Here is a 20761-nt window from a genome sequence, read left to right as displayed (position 1 = left end):
CATTTCTGCAAGGATAGCTTATTCTCTAGAACTCGTAACAAATGTAAATCATTTCCTTACGGGCAGTGATAATAATCACAGCTCTGCATGCATCCCTTAAATCAAGCCATTTACATATATATGTATTTATTTTTTCTGCATTGTTTGCTTCGCTATGTAACCTGTTGCTTGTCTGTACCTACATCTTATCTGCCTATTGGTATCAAGCTTTCTTTAAGGACTATTTTTGCCTGCCCATCTGTCAAAGATTCCCCTTCTGTGTCCTCAAACTGATTCCTCTGAAAGCTGTAATATCTTTGAGTATATTCATACACTTTTTCCATCACTTCACTTCAAAGTTGTTTTTTCTAGCCCTTACTATATTTAGAAGACCGAGCTCTAGAAACTCTAAACTGAAGTATTTAAAACATTTTGTGTAATTTATGTATTATGTGGACCTTGCTTAAATTTATCATGAAAAGCTCAAAAATTTGTCTGAGTCAGTCTGTCAGTTTGCCCCATCTCAAAGCTGGATTCAGTAATGGAAGAAACAGAAATTATATTTATTTTAATTGCAACTGTGTCTTAGCTTTGTTACATTGAAAGAACTATGTGATGTCAGACCCTCATCCATTTATTTCTGGACACTACCCAAGGACTTTACAGTTCAAGGTATTGCAATATTAGAAGAGATTCTAACGTTTTCTGTTGCTAATGCCACTAACACTTCATCTCTTCTGAACTCTCCTCCTTTGCTAGAGAAATGCCATTTTTTTCTGGCTTGGTTGGGAAACTGAAAGGGAACAGTATGGAATATTTCACCACTCTTTTTTCAGTGGTATACCTTGAACTTAATGCCAGTTCTGGGAGAGCAGTTCAGTTGATGCAACTGAAATTTCTCTTCTCACATTGTCCCAGGGGAAATGCTGTCTGCTAGCAAGCTGCAGTGAGGTCTGTGCTGACACGCTGAAAGAAAAAGCGATTATTTTTTATTTTCTGGTTGTTTTTGCTTTGCAGTACCTGTAGTTCTTGCAGATTGTAATGACTGTTTGTATGTTCTGTGTTTGGTTTTTTTTTTTTTTTTTTTTTTTTGTTTTGTTTTGTTTTTTTTTCTTCTCTCTGCTAAATCTATGGTTACCTTAGTTTTCAACTTCTGGGGACAAAGACAATCATGTCTGTCTCACACTTATTCCATGTCTGCATGTTGAGGACAGGCACTGTTATTTCAGACAAAATTAAATTTGTCTGCATGAGCCAAAGGTGCCACAGGAAAAGGTGGCAATGTCAGTATCAGAGAACCAATATCTGTTTTAAAGTAGGAATGTATTTTCTGGACTTTTTGTATGTGGCTCTATTTCAAAGATTGCAGACTCTTCATAGTTGACTGTATACATGAAAGCTGCTGTGTTCCAGCATACTGGTGTATGTGTGCCAGGTTCACTGCACATCCTTTTCATTCACTTATGTTTGAATTCATAGATTGATTTATTTTTTAACACATATATTGTAGTCTTGAAAAAATGTTTCAGTAAAGTCATAAAATTTACTTACAAGAAATTTAAGAAAAACAAATTCACCCTATTGAAAGCATTTTTTTTAGTATATAATATTTTATATATATTTATATAACTTGTTAGGCTTAGCTGAAGCCTCTTTCTTGAAGTCATACTTAAAATGAAATGTCTCTCATCGCCTTCACAAAAATTAACAATATTTGGTACTCTTGGGCACAGGTAATAAAGGATATCCAGATTTTTGGTAGAGAAAGCTGAGCTCCTAAAAGGAGCTACAGTGAGAGGGATGAGATCATTCAAAGTAGAAACTACAAAATACTGAATGGTCAGTAGTTTATTTAACTCATGTCCCCTTAATTCACTTAGTGCTCGAAGAACAAATGTTTTAATTTTATGAAAGGCAAAGTAAAAATGCAGGCTGAAACTAATTCTAAGTGCCAAGCTCTGTTGGTAGAAACTCTTGAGTCATGAATGTACTGCTATTATTGTTAGGTTAATTCATGAGTTTGATTTACTACCTATAATTTAGATTTTTAATGTCTGTACAGCAGCATGTGCATCGTTTGTTAAAACTATGTATACTCAGTTGCGTGGGCCGTGTGAACCATAGGTAGCAATACAAACTCACGATCTAAGGTATTAACTGCTTGTATGGAAAGTTATGTATTAGTACAACTATTTGGCCTGTGAAGTATACTTATCAAGTGATGCTGAGTATATCCTTTTAAGATTGCTGTTGCCATTTAGGGAAAGACAAGCCTGTCTGAAGAACTACACCATCAATTAATGTTACATCATTGTATGGTATCACCATTTTGTATTATGTTGGGCATACAGACAATGTGTGATTTCATTGCACCTTTAGTTAGAGCTAGTGATTATTGCTTAGTATCTGAAGCAAAGAGTCCTTACAAAAATATGAACAGATTTTTGTCCTTAATAGTTTCTGATTAGAGACTAACCTCCCAGTCTTTACAAGTTTTCCCATTTTATTATTTATTTATTTATTTATTTTTTGATCTGTAATCATATCCTTAGAGGATTAAGTCTGAACTATCTAACAAGGAGAAAGGGTGAATGAATTTTACTTCTCTTTTTATTTAACCATTTGCTCATGTTCAATATGTCAGAATTCCGTCATGTTCTCAATACTCCTTTCTGATCAGAAATGTAATCATTTCTTTGAAACAGTTTTCTTCCTACTACTTCAGTTTTGTTGTCTTTAATTCTGTTCTACAAAAACTTACTAAAGGTAAGAAAGTGTCTGTTTTTTTAATTGCCTTATTTTGAAAATGCAATAGATCTACAAATAATTAAATACTATTTTTATTTTTTTTTTTAAACGTAGGTACAGTTTTCTGAGGCAGTGTTCAAATCAAAAGTTTTCCAGCATTTATTAACTTCTTTTTACAGTTGTATATTTCTTTTATACTGAAAACTTTCCTTCTACTGATTTGGGAATATGATTTGTGGGATCACATTTTTGTTGCTGTTGGATTAAGCTTTTTTTCTATTTCTTATTAAAATGCATCTTCACTCACCTCACTTTATCCCAGTGGTATAATCTTTTCTTTTCAGGATGTTTCTCTCACTCAAAAGTCTCTTCTAGTCTTCAAAGTGTGTGACTAAAATTTCTTCTGCTTAAAGATACTAGGACTTCTGGTGCTTGACTAACAAAAAGGAACATGACATTAAAATTGTATTGCTGTCAATATCTAGACCTCAAAAACCTGATTGCTCTCTCACTGTTTGAAATGTGGGAGCAAGCCTGTGGGTATGTAAGAGTCTTTCTCAGGTTATTTTGGTCTCATCAGTAGTCACATTAAAGTTTAAGGGAACAATAGTTAAGTGAACTAAATCAAGTGGCTAAATAAAACTGAGTCTTGAGCGTGTATCTATCTACATTAGGGAATATATAGGAAAACCTTTAAATTGGAAGGGCCCTTATGTGGAACAATGGTTTAAGTATGAATAATCAGCCCTGAGAGACTGTTTGAATTCATCCCTAAGACTAAGAAGCAAGAAGTTCTGAAACTTTATGAAATTCTAAAACTTAATTTTGCATAATTTCTGTCCAGTAGCTTTTTTTAACCTTGTGGAATGTCTTGATAAATACATATTGACATAAGTAATGCTTAAGGGATAAAATAAATATCAGACTACAGTGTGCGGTCTGGTGGCCAGGAATACCCTAGAAGTAGTGGATTGAAAAGCACTGTGCATTGTGAACTTGGATTGTGATGAGGTTGTTAGGAGGAAACAGTTTTTTCAGTATGTTGCCTCGCTTGAATGGTAGGTGACATGTGTTGCATTGCTTAAAAACAAAAACCTGTTTTGAGTTTGAATTCTTGAATGGTATGACTGTATGCTCCAGGGCTGTCATTTATACATGTTAGAAAGAATAATCTGCACTGTGTGTTTAAAAAAATCATAAAGATGGAACGTATTTGTTTTGGAGAGGGGTTGTTCTGTTACCTATTGTTATATTACAGTGGACTTGGAACTTGTCACATCAATCTATATAGGTTTAAACCCTGGTCAGGATGTTCAGTGAGAAACTGAATAGACAAATAGGTATCTTCAAATTCCAATTTCCAATTCTTCTTTTGTAGTGTTTTATGTATCTTCTGTACAACTTTTTTTTTTTTTTTTTTTTTTTTTTTTTAACTTTTGAGTATTTTACAGCTATAGACAAAACCATATGCCAAAAACAAATAAATAAAACCTGTAATGCCAAATATAAGTCGTGACTTTCTGAGTTTTTTGGCTTTCGTTTGATCAGGATGTAACAGTTTTTGTTGTTATTGAAATAGGTTATATAGATCTATTCTCTTATTACTTAACTAAGTTCATGTGTTTGCTATGTTTTCCCTTCAACAGTATTTCAAGGTCACAAAATGTTTGTTTGCTTCATTATACTGAGAGGAACACAGTTGGAGGAGGACTGAAGTTACTCTGAAGATTTTGTATTTTTTTAATTTTCTCATTTATGTGGGATAGAGTCCTGAATTAGTGGTTGATTACAGAAATTCAAAATAATCTTTCATAAAATGAAATAGGTAATGCAGTCTGTTGGGGAAACCAGAAAATGTAATTAGTCCATGGTGAATTTACTGCTGGACCATGTCTCCGCTAATGGACCAGCATTACATAGTCTTTCTGGTCTTTAAAATCAGCTTGTTACAGCACAGGAATCTCCTCAAAGTATATGCATTGCATTGCTGTAGCACTTTATTTGTAATCTAACACAACCTTTTCTTTTTCTTTTTCTTTCAAAAGGCGCCTAAACAGAAATAACCTCCAGTTGCTTTCTGAACTGCTCTTTCTGGGGACACCGAAGTTATACAGGCTGTAAGTAGCCACAACCCAATAACTATTCTTGAAAATTTGGAGCTGATCTGTTACTCTGTTATGCATTAGGTTTTTGTCTTTTGCCTCAGACAGGGCTAAAATGCATTTAGGAGCAATGATCTTTTGGGTACTTCCTTTGACTACTTTGCAAAATTTTATTATTTTTTTTTTTTAGAATCTGATAGATGCAGATACTTGCATGAAACAAAATACTGCTTCATCCATGCCCCTATCTGTTAACAAGTCTTGTTGAAAGAATGCTATGTTTTTCTTTCTTTCTTTCTTTCTTTCTTTCTTTCTTTCTTTCTTTCTTTCTTTCTTTCTTTCTTTCTTTCTTTCTTTCTTTCTTTCTTTCTCTCTCTCTCTCTCTCTCTCTCTCTCTCTCTCTCTCTCTCTTTCTTTCTCTCTCTCTCTCTCTCTTTCTCTCTCTCTCTCTCTCTCTCTTTCTCTCTTTCTCTCTTTCTCTCTTTCTCTCTTTCTCTCTTTCTCTCTTTCATTTCATTTCATTTCATTTCATTTCTGTTTCCTTTGTTAAATGAGCTGCATGTCTATGGAGATTCTCACCCAGTGACATAGCACTGTACAAGCACTTTGTGAGGTTTCTGTTGTGGCTGTACACACTCGATCAACCAAGACAATCAGTGTTGGTAAATCATAGCCTGTGGAGATGTCTCTCCCAAAGAAAACACAGGTGGCAACATAAACTCAGGAAAAAAAAAAAAAAAAAGCTATGAAATCCTTTGTGATAAATAAAAAATATATCAAATTGGGTTATGAGTTGTTGTTTTGATTCTCTTCTTTGGTTTGATAATGTTTTACTCCTGGCAAGATTTTTAAATTAATGTTTTGACCCATTGGCAATTTGTAAGAATCTACTAATTTATGTTGTAGTGTAAACATGGAATGAAGTTCAGATACTGATTCCTGTATTTATCTACGCAATCACTTATTATTATTAAATAAATTTCAAGGTAACTTTGCAGTATGTGGTGTGAATGGAATACAACATGACATGCTTAAATAGGCTTTGAAAAAATTAGCCATCTTTTAATTGAAGATGTGTATTTGACACATTTCTTTAGGCTTTAGGTGAGAGTTCTGCTGTTGAAATTGTTGTTGAGTTTCATGACTTGTGTGCTTGGAAAAAAATGAGTGTAGGTGAAGGAAGGTGGGGTTTCTCTTATTTATGTTTTCACTTTAGTATATGGAAATGTTTGTGAGAACAAATGTTATAATGCAGCTTTGATTTTTAGGTGTTTATTTCTGTTCTAATATTGCAAAATAGTTCTTTTTTTCCCTTCTTGAAGTAATTTGAAATGGAAACTGAAAATGACTCTATTATTGTTGTAAACATTTAGTTCTTTGTATTTCTGTTTCTTCCCTCTGCTTTGGATGCATGTGTTGTTTCCCAAACTTCCCTGTAGATGCAATGAGTTGTTAAATTACTAGGCCAGAAAGCTCCTGAAGGCTTTTGTTCTGACAGAAATATTTTTACACTGCTATAATATTATAACATATTCATATGTGGTTTTATGTATTAACAATTCAGTCTCTTCTGTAATTTCTATCAGCAATCATGGAGATATTACTTCCATCAGGAAGGAAAATGAAAGGGATTTATGATCATTTTATTATTGCAACTGTAGTGTAAAGGTTCTTACCTAAATTTGTAAAAAAATTGAAATGAGCCATAATTTGCAGGAAAGAAATGGATGCAGACTTCATGCAAAATCATACTTGAATGCATTTAATTCAGAATTGTATATTTGATAAATGTTAGTCTTAAATCTATAATATCTTTTGACATAAAGCACACAACTGCTCATAGTGTATATGGTAGAAAGTAAGAGATCACTAGCTTCGCAGTATTAAATTTCCTCTGCCTAAGGGTTATTGTTGATCAGACCATGAAAATGAATGTCTGGTTATAATGTATTCATGTTTAAAAGAAAATACAAGTGATACTAAAAATCTGTGGTCACTTAACACTAAATTTGTAATTAAAAAAATATCAGTCCTACAAAAGTATTGATGCTAGTTAAATGCTCTTGGTCAACTTTCAGATTATATATAGTTTGACCACTATGAAGAATATTAAATCTTTTCTTAACTTTTGTTGTATGTGCTTATACATATTTATATCCAAATAAATACATTTTTAAGGACAGTTAAAGTTCTTCAATGATCAATAAAATGTATAATATTCTTTGGGTTTAATATTTATTTTTGGCATTTAACAGCTAATCAAACAGTGTGTGCACTGCAAGTTTTCAACATACTATTGAGCTTCTGTGAATAATAATTACCATTTGACCCTTGGCTGTAAATGAGATGCCAGGTGAAGAAGCACATATGCTTGTTGTGTAGTCTAAATGCAATATAAAAGAAAGAGGGTACACTGTATATGAATTATGATTAGACACAGTTGGTTGCCGCCAGCGGCCGGCTATGCTTTCCCTTTGCTGTCTGCTCCAATTTCTCTTTGGACGGGTTGAGAGAGCACTGCATGTTCAGGTCAAGATGTTTGCCTAGAAATAGTAGTACAGTTGCAGCTGTGTTTGCTGAAGCAGGAGACTAGTTTAAATAGCATTACCATTTATCCAGTCCATTAACAGAACTCTGTAAAATAATACCAACTCTGCATAAACTACAGGACACTGTAATAAAATTACAAGCACTTGTTGACAGATGGGAAGTGTAAGTAAAGGAAAGTGATAGGTTGAGAGTTTAAAAGAGACAGTGCATTATTTCCTATGTCTGGAGACTCTTGATTCAAAGGTAATTAAATGAATTATTTTTCAGGTTACTCTCACATTTAGCAGCCTTCCAAGAAATCTCTCTTGGAACCAGTTAAAATGGATAATTTTAGTCAAAGCAGAAACTGATTCTCTCATTAAGAGTTATCTGCAAAGGTGTTTTGACACATACATTTCAATAGGAAGTAGTATGCTAAAAATAGTATGACTAGCGCTGCAGGGTATATGAATCTTACCTTGCAAGATCCCTTTCAAAGGAAAACGTACATGAACCTCTGTTTTGACGCAATACTGTTAAAATATAGGTGCTGTTGTAAATCCCAGGGGGTAACACAAGTCCTTGTTCAACAAGTATTTTTCTTGCAGGAGCGGGATGCGTTGTTTTCAGTGACCTGTGTGCTCACTCAGGCTAACTCGTACAGCATCAGCAATGGTGCTTTAGTGCAGGGAGCTAGTGTGTGCTTGGCTGAGGCAAATGGATTTTGACTGCTTACTTTGGCTGGTTAGATCACAGCTCATTGATTGCCGTTTGCTGCAGGATACTGAAGGCTGGGCCCAAGCTGTTTGAGGATTTGGTTTTAAAAGATAACTTTATTAATTAGTTGCATATAAAGGATTTTAAATGCCATGCACAAAGCTTGTCCCTTTTGATCTACGTTGCTTGCACTTGGAATGAGGTTAAGCTCCCTTACTGACCAATATTTTCTATATGACTAATAATGACAATATTGGCTTTGAAAAAAAAAAAACAATATTTCTAGTGGATGTGGTCTGATATTAAATACATATCAGAAAGGAAAGGTATCTGATACAGTGCGCTTGAAAAGAAACACATTGTGAATAAGACATTTCTCCTCTAAAGGAAAAATCTTAATACAGTCTGATTAATAAACCCTTGGTTCTGAGGTATCTGTTAGTGACTTAAAACAAAACAAAAAAACCCTATCAGATAATACAAGAAGAAAAAAAAATCTAAAAAAAATCTAAACATAGGAAAAGAAAATTGGAAAAAAATCCTCGGCCAGAACAGCAACAGCAGCAACAACAACAAACCACGCTGCATGGGGGGCCCTTGCAAAAATTCCTCCTGAATTAATTTCTGCCAGCTATGATTAAAGTGTGTGGTACTAGATGTGTCAGACACCATAGTTCTCTGCTTCATTTTACTCTTGGCCTCTTTGGCCCCTGCCACAATAAATCCCACAATGGTTAGGCAGGAATTGCAGGTTACAGTTGCCAGGGTTACCGTTGTCCAGCCGGACCGACATCATTACTCATCCAGCCAGCTACCCCGAGCGAGCAAGTGCTGCTGCCCGCTTCTGTTGCGGGGAAGGCTGCGGACGGCTGATGCAAAGAGGAGGAAAGTTCTCTGGGCGGCTTTCAGCTCTGTTTTTCCAGCTGCTGCAGGGGAACCTGTGATTTGCATCATTTGCGGTTATACCTTCTTTAGGTGTTTGCTGAGTGGTGGGTGGTTTTGTTCTCTTGGTAAAGGTAAAAAGCAGTCAGAGTGGAAAATGCAATCAGAATGGAAAATAAATAATAATAATAATAATAATTAAAAAAAAAAAAAGTGGCGTATGTTAAGCAACTAAAGCAGTGACTTCTAAAATGTTTTTAAGATGCCAGTCTCATTGTTAAGGTAACTGTATTTGAGGCTTAATTCATGGATTTGTCACATCCCATCCTTTTTAATAGTAACCATGGCAAGTGAAACTGCAGTAGTAATTTTATCAATAAGACATTTATCTTTAATCTGGAATGCCTTAATGAGTAGAGAAATTGCTCATTAAAAAATGTTCATTATCCCAAAGCCTCCAAAATCTTACTCCAACTGCAGACAGGTGGCTCTGGATGTTAAAAATCCATTGATGAGCAAGTTTTCCCTTCTCAGAAAGCACTACTGGTGAATCCCTCTTCTGCAAGCGGATTGGTATTGGATCTGCTGCTAGATAAGAGTACTGGGTAGGTTCCCACTGGTGCGTGTGCTGCAGTGACATTAGTGTGCTGTGCGTTATTGCAGAAGTGTGCTGGATGTATAACCAAAAAAAATATTGCGGGAGGGGATTTTTTTTAACCTCTCCATGAATTAATAGTTCACCTTTTTGTTAGATCCTTCCTGATAAAGAGTTTCTTAGCCATTGGTTTCAGTTTTTATGGTTTGTTATGGGCCATTTTAGCAGTCTGTACAATACTACTTGATTTTTATTTTTTTTGTATGACAGATTTGAATTTTATACTTTTAAGAATAAATGAAAACAAGTCTTTCATCACACCAGTATTAATGACTTTTTTTTTCTACTGTAGTGATTAATTTCAAATACAAGAATGCTTAAATTGTTTTCTCTAAACAAATAATAGGTTCCCAACCAGTAAAGTCAGTAAGAACTTAGCAGTTCTAATACTGATGAACTTTTAATTACCAGCATTATTTTATTAGCATAATTTTTGTACAGTAAGCATAGTTCTTAGAAAATAAATATCTTTCAAAATTATTTTTATTAACAAAGAGATCCTAAATATCATATATGTATAAAAAATGTACAATTTTGGCTATGTTGTATTATAAGCCAGTAATTAAAAGGAAATCCCTAATTTAACACACAAGGCTAATTACTATTGCTTGCAGTGTGGATGCGCCATTATCATAGCGGTGCTAACTCAGTGCATTGTCACTAATTCGAAGTCTTAATGCCCTAATCTAAAATGTTTTCAGAGTGAATTTGGTCCCCTATGCTGTAAGTCTGCTGTCAGTTCTGTGAATTTTATTTTTGCTGTAATTTCAGTCCATGAGTAAAGACAGGACTATAAGAATACAACAATCGATATATATTAGATATATCAATGCGATATATATTAAATATATCAATGTTAAGGTTCATTACCTATATGAAGGAGCTGAGTAACTAAGAATCAGTTGCCTACCATGTTAGGTTTGTTGTCTCTCTTCTTTGGCATTCATTCCTGGTATGGAAAATCTAGGAGGCAAAATTCTGTAAGACATTATAAACTGATTTTTTTTTTTTTAATTATTTAATTATTTATTTTTTGCTTCTCTGTCACCTGTTCATTCTTTAATCTAGGGAGAAACATAAATCAGGAGCTTGAATGCTTTGCTTGAATGCTTTATGCAGCTTAGCTTGTGTGTGTGTGCTTTTTCCTCTTGTCCTATTACTTGCCTCTACCTTCAGTTCTCATTCTCTGTTGTAATGTTTCAAAACTGAGAACTCAGTTTACAACCTAGTGAGCAAAACAAATATTACTACAGCTTTGTTTCAGACATAAGCTCTACTTGTGTAAGGTAACAGATGGCAAGATGGCTATCGAGATTTCGGAAGTACTGCAAAAACTTGTACAGTGCAGCAGGTGATTTATTTTTTGAACACATAAATTAGAATTATATATATGCATTTCATGTGCAACTTGCAGTAGTTATATCCTAGCAACAGCAAGCATTCAGCCTTAGGTTTAGTTGAGTAAAAGTGTTGGTGGAACCAGGATGAACTTTTGAAATGTAGTTGGGAGAAAAAAAAAAAAAAAAAAGAGTAAAATGTATTATCACTGTGGCAATTATTACTTAAACTTCACATTAAATAACTCTTCCTGCCCTTTAGTGTTTTAGAGTCTCTTAATCTATAGGCTTTTCATCAGCTATGCTTTTTTTTTTTTTTTTTTTTTTATTTTTATTTCCACAGCACAGCATATGATGCAGTGCAGGGAGGGGAAAAAAAGGTGTACCAAACATAAAACATATAAAATTCAGATTAAACATTGCTAGTTGAATAGTATGGTATTTTTTAAATTGGAAACATTTTTTTTTCTTGTTTCTCTTAAGATAGATGTTTGGTTTTAATTTTGGAGATAATTGGGAAGCATCTTTAAATTGCAGTTAAATGTGTCTTTATTTCTTGCAAAAAAAGTACAATTTCATATATTGTTTTAATGGTGATATTTCATTTGCTGTGGGATAAAATGACATATCATTAAATCTTTACATAATCTGCATTACCAAAGCTATAATTTACTATTTTCAGAAACAAGCATCTGTAGGGATACTTCTATTGACTTTTTATTATAACAAACATTCCCAAACTGTTTATAGTTGCTTTTAATCTTAATTTGAAAATCATGTTAAACACCAAGGAAACACAAATATGGCTTACAGCGATTCTTCTGGACCAACACAATTGTCTGTGGTAGTCATAATCTTTTATTGCTGTTAGCATTTAAATATATCTAATGTAAAAACATGAATCATTAATAATTACTTATTTAACCCATAGCACTTTTAAATAACATGGTGGTATTCAAATTAATTAAGTCTACTTTAGTAATTATGGCCTTGTTACCTCGACCTCCTTGGCCTCAAGCAAAAATAATTATCCTCTGTATTTTTGATGATATGACAGTAATTAAAGAAGTGGAGGATTGAGATAACTGCTTTCTTAATATGAAAATTAAAGTAACTGGTTTTGGATCACCTGTAACCATATTAATGTCCAGTTGGAATCAGTCTCTGGGTTGTTTGTGGAGGGTTAACCATGAAAGCTTTGGTAAATTGTGATATAGGAAACCTTTTAGGCAAGAGTTAAGTAGGAAACTGAATCTCAGTGAAGGAAGTAATGAAAAGTAAAAAGGCATGTCAGAGGAAATGCCATTATTATGTGGTGCAGAAACATGGTGTGAAATGTTATAAAGGGGACATCTGTAAGTCTCAGCTTGCACAGAATGGACGTTTAAGTGCAGCCATGTCATCTTGATTAAAAATAAATAAATAAATAAATAAATAGAAAAGAGGAATAAATCAGGCCAAGGGAAAATGTGAAAGTACAGAGACTTGTCCCTATGATGGTAGGTTTCTTCTGCAAGTGGAAGATTAAAGCCTGACGTAACTGAATAGCTCAGAAAAGTCCAAAGAAAGGTTGATTGCTTCCCCTCCAACAGTTCCAATTGATTGAAAAAAGCCTAATTTAAAGTTCTGTTTGTTCTGTGTCTTAAACCATCAGAATTTTCTTTTAGAACTGGGGGAATGCTCTGGAAGAGAAAGAATCCAAGGATAAAAAGTCATTGCAGGCCAACAATTGTTCCTAATCCTCACAAAATGCTGGAGAAATTAAATTTATTCTTTATTGCTCAAAGTGTTACCTAGGTCACTGGGCGATGGGAAAATTGAACTGGAAGTCGAGTAGGCACAATCTTTGTTTTGTGTCTAGATGCTTAACCTTAGACACGACAAGGCATCTTAGCGTGTTGTGGGAACTCGGTTCAGAGTATTAACACCAGGACGTTTATTACCCTGGATTTATAATAGGCTATGCTGTCAGTAGATGAAAATGTCGTGTTTACATTTCAGTGTTAAATGATCATTTAATTAACACCTAAGGAAAAAAAAAAAAAAAAAAAAAAAAAAAAACTTGTGAAATTCTTAGCAGCTTTTATTGTTGGTTGTTGGTTTCCTTGGAGGTTTTAATATCCAAGTTACTCTGCAATTGCTTCTATAAGTACAGCTAGAAAAGACATTTATGAATGTAGTCAAGAAGGACAGACAGTTTAACCCCTGTTGACCCTTCATCCTGAATGTTGATTTATATAGCATTTTAAATGCATTGAATTTGTTTTAAAGCTTCTCTAAAGTTACTCACATAACATTCAAACAAGAGACGTGTTTTTCCTTTTAAAGTATGTCCCTAATTGTACATTCTGGTAAAGAGAATGTACGTGAAAGAGAATGTATATGAACTAGAATTCATATTTTTCATAGAAAAGTACTTACAAAAATAGAATGTATTAACAAAAAATTTACAATAACTTAATATTAAGATAATTTTTTTTGCAAGATTTGTCTGTATGATCTTAATAGGAATGTGAGATTTTATAAGAAGAAGGGTTATGAAACAGTATATCGTGCATTGGTTGTAGTAGCTACCATCTGAATTTTTCAAAAGGAGTAGTAAATTGGCAAGGGAAGCAACATTACTACAAAAATGCATATCCACTTTAGGCAGCACTGATCTACTTTCATATGTTCCATTGTATCAAAGAAAGTCAAGGCTATCTAAAAGCTTTAATTTGCTCTTGGTCCTTAATAATGCTCTTTGTTGTAATGACGATCTACAAATGCTTTTTGCAATAATGTTCCTACAAAGCATGTTTGAATAGTTTTTTTTGCATCCTGGAGCTAAGGCTAGATGAAATGTTCTTTGTTAAAGAGCAGCTGCTCTTCAACTGATTTTTTTTTTTTTCCATAAATATTCTGTAGTAAAAACTGAAATTACAGCTAGGTTGAAACATTGTATTTTTTGGAGTTCTTTTTTTTAGAGGCGTGTTTTTAATCAGACTGACAGGCTTTAAAACCCCAACTTTAAAGCATGTTAGTAGATTAATAATAAAAACACAGAACAGATTAATTTAATTATTGATGACACAATTTTTTTGGTATACTCTTTCTGATGATCATATCCTTTACACATGTCAATAAGTGAGCAAGAAAACTTAGGAATCTGCTGATACAGTAGATGTTTCTTTTCTCCACACAAATGACATAAAACATCCAATACTTGATGAGATATTACAGCTGCAGTGTGAGTTCTATCTGCCAGTGAGATGTTTTGCACAATTCCCTAAATATATTTATTAAATTGAAACCTAATATTCAGATACAGGCTTGTCAGATGTATTTGCATTTGCTTTTCTTGAAAATATTTGACTGTTTGCAGTTAAAGCAGTGTATTCCCTTTCAGCTAGTACATTTTTTCATCGTGTTTAATGGGAGTTTCTGCAATACCTATTCCTCTAAATTGTGACATCAGGTGAAAGAATACTTGGGATAAAAGAGAGCCTTGCCCTGCCCCATACTTACATTACCTTCTCTTCACAATACAGTCCTGCAATAGATTTTAGTTTTATTGAACTAGTGAATAGTTAAAGTAAGTATGTAAGGAAGTATGTAAGTATGCAGGAAGATGCAGACTTAACTTTCCACAGACAGACTTCGGCTGAAACCATGGTGCACTGTGTGGGATGCAGAGTCCCAGTGTGTAGGCCACATCGATTATCTAAGCAGCAATTAAAGGGACTCTCATTACGGTAAGGATAAGGAAGAGCACAAATAGACAAAGTGCAGTGTTTGGCCTCAGAGAGGAGAGCTGAAGGAAGGGCTGCTGCAAGGGACAACCGAGCCTGTTGTCTCAAACCTTGTAAGACTATTGGAGCCTAGGCTGGTGGTGTTATTTGGGAAAGGCTGCTTATGAATACAGAGCGGAGTTTATTCTCTCCTGCAGACACTTGAGGGGCCGGCTCTGCTAGCGGCTGTTCAGGCCCACCTCATGGGGAATAAAGCTGGGACTTGCTGAACTCTTTTCATCTTTACAGCCAGGCCCAGGTGCAGGCCCTTCCTGGCTCAAGGGTGTTTACAGGACCATGCTCTGAAGGCTTCTTTCCATGGCCCTTAATCTTTAAGGGAGAGAAAGAAGGGGCTGAAATGGGGGGTAAATCTTTGGTTAAGTACTCCTTGAGGATTTGCAGGGTAATGCATACAAGAGACAAAATCCTCGCCTCTTTCTTTTTTTTTTCCCCTTCTGTCCAGACAGTTCAATGACATTTTTATTTTTATTGTGAATGTCTAATCCATAGAGTTGTACAGAAGGGCTGCTTGCACTTTATAAGGTAGCACTTCAGAGTGTGCGTGAGGTTTCGTGGCTGTGGTTCAATGCTTTTATTAGTACTTTAATACAAGGGAGATAGAGGAAACATCAAGCCTCTTTTTTTTTCTTCTTCTGTGGATTTTTCGTAGGAATTCTGGATAGCTGGAAGGGATTTAGGTAGCTGTTTGACCTCAAAACTGAAAAGGTTGCATCTTGTAAGTTCGATAAGGCCCACAGGGAAGGGTTGCAAAGATAGGATAACAGCTAATGTAATGAAAGGGTATTTGTAGTAGCTGCTTCTAAGAGTATAAAGATATGAAAGGCTAAATGGAGAGAAAAAAAAGAGTGTAAATATGTATCTTAACGTGGGGGGAAAAATCTGAAAAGCTTAGCAGAACTAGAGAGAGTAATCAAAGTGAATTACAAATAAGACACACCCAAACATATGCAAACGCTTCATGAAAGCAGCGATATTTTCTGAAATTAGAGAAAATTCCTGTTTGGTCCTTAATACTTCTACATTAGTGTTAAATGTAGTATGTGATTAGTTGGTTTTATCATGTTCTGGTTTTTATGAATTGTGCGTCCTTTGTAAAAAAAAAAATAAGAATCTGGCTTCCCTCCTTAATTGTAGTAATGAGTTTGTAAATTCAATAGAAGAAATGCTTTTGTTTTTTTTCCATTTGTCAAATTTTACAAAACTTTTCCTACGTTGTTCTTTGTTATCATTATTTATACCTCTTCCATCACTTATGTCTACAAGACAAAAGGACAAAATAATACCACCCAAAAAAGCTCCTTATATCAGAGTGATTTTATAGAAATGAAAAAAACAGAACTCTTACAAAGTGGAGAGCCTACCAAATCTAAATAGGAGTGACTGCTGCTTCTTACCAGGTACACTGTCTATAGCAGAGGTGGAGAAGCCAAAAGTTTTCAGCTGACACAAAGTGCAAAGATGGTATATCCTGTCTGAATTTGCTTTTTATGTAGGTTTGGTAGATATATCATTTAAATTTCATAGAGAAAAAAAAATTGTAACTGAGAGTAGCCAGATTTGGGGGTCTAACTGCCAAAGCAGATCATTGTCACCATTCTGGCTGATAACAGTGGCTTTATTTGTTCAAAAGAACATAATCTTACACCATATTACGAGACTTCCTGGGACAGGAAATAATCAGAAAATTGTTACAGCTATGTTGGGGTCTAAAATAAAGAGTACTGTTAGTAAAATTTGTTCACCTAGAGTGCCATATGAACGTGAAAGTGAATTCTGCAACATGCATTGTACTGCTACCTTTACTTTGTAATTTTACATATTAATTTACAATTAAGTTCAAAGCTGCTGGGGTATGGCCAGTTGTGCTACAGACTGTTGAAGTTTTAGATAAGGTGCTGAGCTGAAATATTGGGTCCATTGTCTTTCTATCCTGTTGATGACTGATCTAGACTGTGTAAACAGCATACTGATAAAACTTGTTAGTAGGGATAATTTAAAAAAAATAAAAACAAAAAGAGGAAACAATAATAAGGGATTTAAACATGAAATAAATGAAGTATGCCAGAATTGTTTATCCTGTGTGGATGGGCTGGGGTATGTGGAAAATGTGAAATACTTAGGTCAAAATCAAGACTGATCACAGGAGACACAGGTATTTTATGACACTTAGTGATAATAAGACATAAATCTACAGTGCAGCATGGAGCAATAAGATTGTGCAGTTTTATGCATATGTATAACAGACACTACGGGAAATGGAAAATACAAAAAAAAATTGAACTACACTATGTAGCTCTGCAAAACCAATGGAGAGGTTGGGTTGTTTTCTTCTGGCTAATGTTGTGGAATATGCACTTTTATTTTATTTTATTTTATTTTATTTTATTTTATTTTACTTATTTTATTTTTTATTGCAATGCCTAAAATCATTTCACCGTGATTTTGGCTAAATTGAGTTTTGTTTGTTCTTGTAATCAGGTTGCAAAAGCTTTTTTTTTTTTTTTTTTTTTTTTTTTTTTCCTCATCCAAATGAAATAAAAATGAATGGGATTTAAATTATGGGGAAGGCTTTAAAATAAATATGTGCTGTTAGCTTAGTTATGTAACAGTTGAATAGAAGCAGAATAGAAGCATTGTGTGTGCATATACAGAGTGAGAACAAAGAGCAAAACTAGAGAAATGTAATTGAATTAAGAGGTTGGTTGGTCAAGAAAAGATTTCTGTGATGAGTTGCAAGTCTTTGAGATGGGTGACCTAAGAATGATCATTTGGCATACAGTCGGTACCCTGGTTAAAATACTAGTAATGCTTCCAAAGTCAATCAATTCTTATTAGAGAAGTGGAACTTGACAGTCTGCTGAAATTATAAATTCACAAAATTTAACATTTAGGAGTAAGAATGGGTATTGGATTCACTCTGCAAGAGCAGGAAATCAAAGCTTTCTTTGCCATGAATTTTATTCACTGCAGGTGTCTGTTATAATCTGTCTTCATAGTGAATTTATTCACAAAGGAGACAAGTGGGGAGAATGGCCTAATTCTATTTTACAGTATGACAGCTTGCACTGTTATGCTTTATGTAATGTATTTGACTAGGATGGTGAAATAGTCAGAAGGAGCAAGCATTGCTAGCAAATGGTACATTTTATTACTAGATAGGCTCTAGACAGTGAGTTGGTAATAGGTACAAACTTATAAAAACATTGGGAAGCTAAAATTTTTACCTGAAAGTGGTGAATACTGTATTTGACAGTGTAGATTAGAAATCAGCTGATGGCTGTTATACTTGTCTTACAAGAGCTGCAGGTCATCATGATAGCTTTTAACAAAGGAATCTATCAGTCTAAAGAGCCTGCCAACACTGGCAGAAAAGTGTTGAAGTGTTATTAGTGTATTATTTCAAATGCTTTCTTCTAAATAAATTCAGATTAGAGTACACAAGGATTTTTGCATGTTTTAATAAACAAAAGGAGAAAGAATTTTGTATCTAAATGTATCTAAATAAAATCACAAGGTTATGCTACTGTTCCTCTAACAGACTTGAAGGTTTGTTTACGGAAGTGAAATACTGTTAGCATCAACACAACTTGCCTTCATGTATTCCATGGAAGAGGAATTTGAGTGTTCATGCCTTTTATGCATGCAGCAAGGCCTTAGTGTGTGATATGTCAGTGTGGAAATATATTAGCAAGGGTAATTGTTTGGGCTTTCATGATGGTGTTTAAGAACATAGAATCATAGAATGGCTTGGGTTGGAAGGGATTTTAAAGATCACCCAGTTCCAACCTCCCTACCTTGGGCAGGGAGGGACACTTCCCACTATACCAGGTTGCTTGATGATAACATATGAACAACAACAACAACAAAAAAATAAAAATAAAAAAATCCACAGCCTTTGAAGTAGTCAGAGTAAAGATATATTGCAGCTGGAGATGCCTCTCTTAAAAACATTTTTGAGCTTGTCCAAAGGAAACTAATCAAGATAAATATTATCTGTAAATATTACCTGCATTAATCTTGCATTGTTATTTGTTGAATTAGATGTATGTGTTTGGAACTTAATGCCTTCATAGAATAAGAATGTGATAAAGGATGCTATAGTTCCAGAGTTCTAGTTCATGGTTCCTTAGCAATGTAACATTATTTGACTGTGCACTTGGTTGAAATTGGAACCTTAGACTTGTTTTTTGTAACAGTATTCATTGCCTCTTTTTTTTTTTTGTTGTTTGTTTTGTTTTGTTTCTTTCCCCATGATCTAGCTGTGGGTGAGCTTGTTTTGTAAGAAAGTCTGCTGTTCTTAATCTGCCTTTTTGTTCATTTTACTTGCATTTTTTAATTATAGTCATATGACTTCGTATTGTCCATTGTGTTTTATTTTGGCTTCTGAACTCAGAATGACTTTCCAATTACTTTGCTAAATGCAAATGTTGCAGAAAACCTTTTAGTGGTGTAACATCTCACCCTGCTCAATACTAGTGCCAGGTCTCATGAATTTGGCAAGTATTTAAGCAAAAAGTAAGAGTAGTTTTGTATCTTCCAAAGAAGTTACAGACAAAATGATCAATGTATCCCTACTGCTCAAGTATGTGTTCATAATTATTTTGATACTCTAAGGTTAATGAATTTGCTTGGATCTGCTAGTAATCTCTTTCATTTTAATGTCAGATGTGGAAAATCCTGGGTCTATTTCCTGTAAAATCGGTTAGGAAAAGAAATGGAATACAGAAACAAAGTTATGACCAGTAATTAAAAGCTAAATGAATAAAATTAAATTAAAAACAAAAAAAAAAAAAGGAAAAAATGTTTCAGTTTAAAAAGTTGGGTGGTCCGGAAGATTGAAAGGATGTTCTGACTTTGGTGTCAGTTCCTTACCAGTGGAAAATACTGTATAACCAGAAATCACATTTTAATTGATGCTTTGTTTTGCTTTATCCTTAATTAGAATATCCTGCTGGGTGTAGTTTTATCAGCAGTGCTTTGAGATTGTGTAATGGTTAAAGAGGATTACACTACGTAAAACTTTCCAGATAGGAGTGTCATTTTATTTATTTTATTATTTTTATTTTATTTTTTTTTTAAGAAATGTGGTGTGAATTAACTAGTTTTGAAAGGAATCGTGGTGAGCTTTTTTTTTTTTTTTTTTGAGGGGGGGAAGGAGAGGGCTTGAAGAACGTTTGAAAAATATGGTTTTGTTTGGTCTTTGTTTTATTCTTTTTGTTTTGTTCTTGGATGTGAAGTTGGAGATGTGAATCAGAAGAAACAGCTCCAGAATGTATGAACCATAAGGGGAAAGTAAGGCAATATCTACATTGAAGTTCTATATAGAATTGGTACTCCGAAGTAAGCCTAGGTAGTGTTTGAACACATGGGAATTTCTTAAAATAAACACATCCACAAAGGGAAAATGTGATAATGACTTGATGATGATGAGTGTCTGCTGTTACGGGTCCAGTGAGATGCAAGTGCCAACACCCCAGCCTCTACACTATGATCCAAATTGTAATGAAGGAATTTGGCAGCTCTGATGCCTTTATGTGAATGTATTACCATGGCTATGAAGATAAATATTTCCAAAGTGGAAATACTAACAAATATTTGGTCACTTCCAAGCAGATTATAAGTGAAGAGGCATACTAAAAGAACCAAGATAAATAAGAAAAGGAAACATATCTTCTGAGTACGTGTGTTCCATTCCTGCTTCTCTGGGCTTGGTCTTTCCTTTTAAAATCAATATATTTAGACAGATAGATGCATTCTTTGTGAAAGTTGCATGCTAGTTTCTTAATTTCTTCCAACTTCCTTCCTGTTCTTCCCCTTCTGTGACTCTCCTCTTATGCAAACATCCCTGATTAAAGCCTGAAGCTTGCTGGAAGTTTTCTGTTCTGTATTGCAGGCCAGCGGGCTGTCCGATACCACAAACTATCTACCAAAGTGCAAGATTATTCACAAGGGCAGGCTCCCCCTTGTGGGTACAGAGCTGGTTACTTGCCAGCCTTTCATGAGCTCCTTGGTGCTGCATGA

At 34.4% G+C, this 20761-nt stretch overlaps 1 protein-coding gene across 3 annotated transcripts in view; it reads left to right on the top strand.

Moving 5' to 3' along the window:
- The window catches only part of SLIT2 (slit guidance ligand 2), a 277555-nt gene that overhangs the window by 16468 nt on the left and 240326 nt on the right, over nt 1-20761 (top strand). For 2 of the 3 annotated variants that reach the window (XM_082759741.1, XM_082759740.1), the window contains exon 4: nt 4773-4844. In XM_082759741.1, coding sequence (XP_082615867.1) covers nt 4773-4844 — 72 coding nt within the window. Of the gene's footprint in view, nt 1-4772; nt 4845-20761 lie in introns of those variants that run through there. The other variant, XM_082759742.1, reaches the window with a different exon arrangement.

Source organism: Aythya marila, assembly GCF_965140915.1.
Source record: "Aythya marila genome assembly, chromosome: 4".
NCBI lineage: Eukaryota > Metazoa > Chordata > Aves > Anseriformes > Anatidae > Aythya > Aythya marila.
This window is presented reverse-complemented; position numbering and strand designations above follow the sequence as displayed.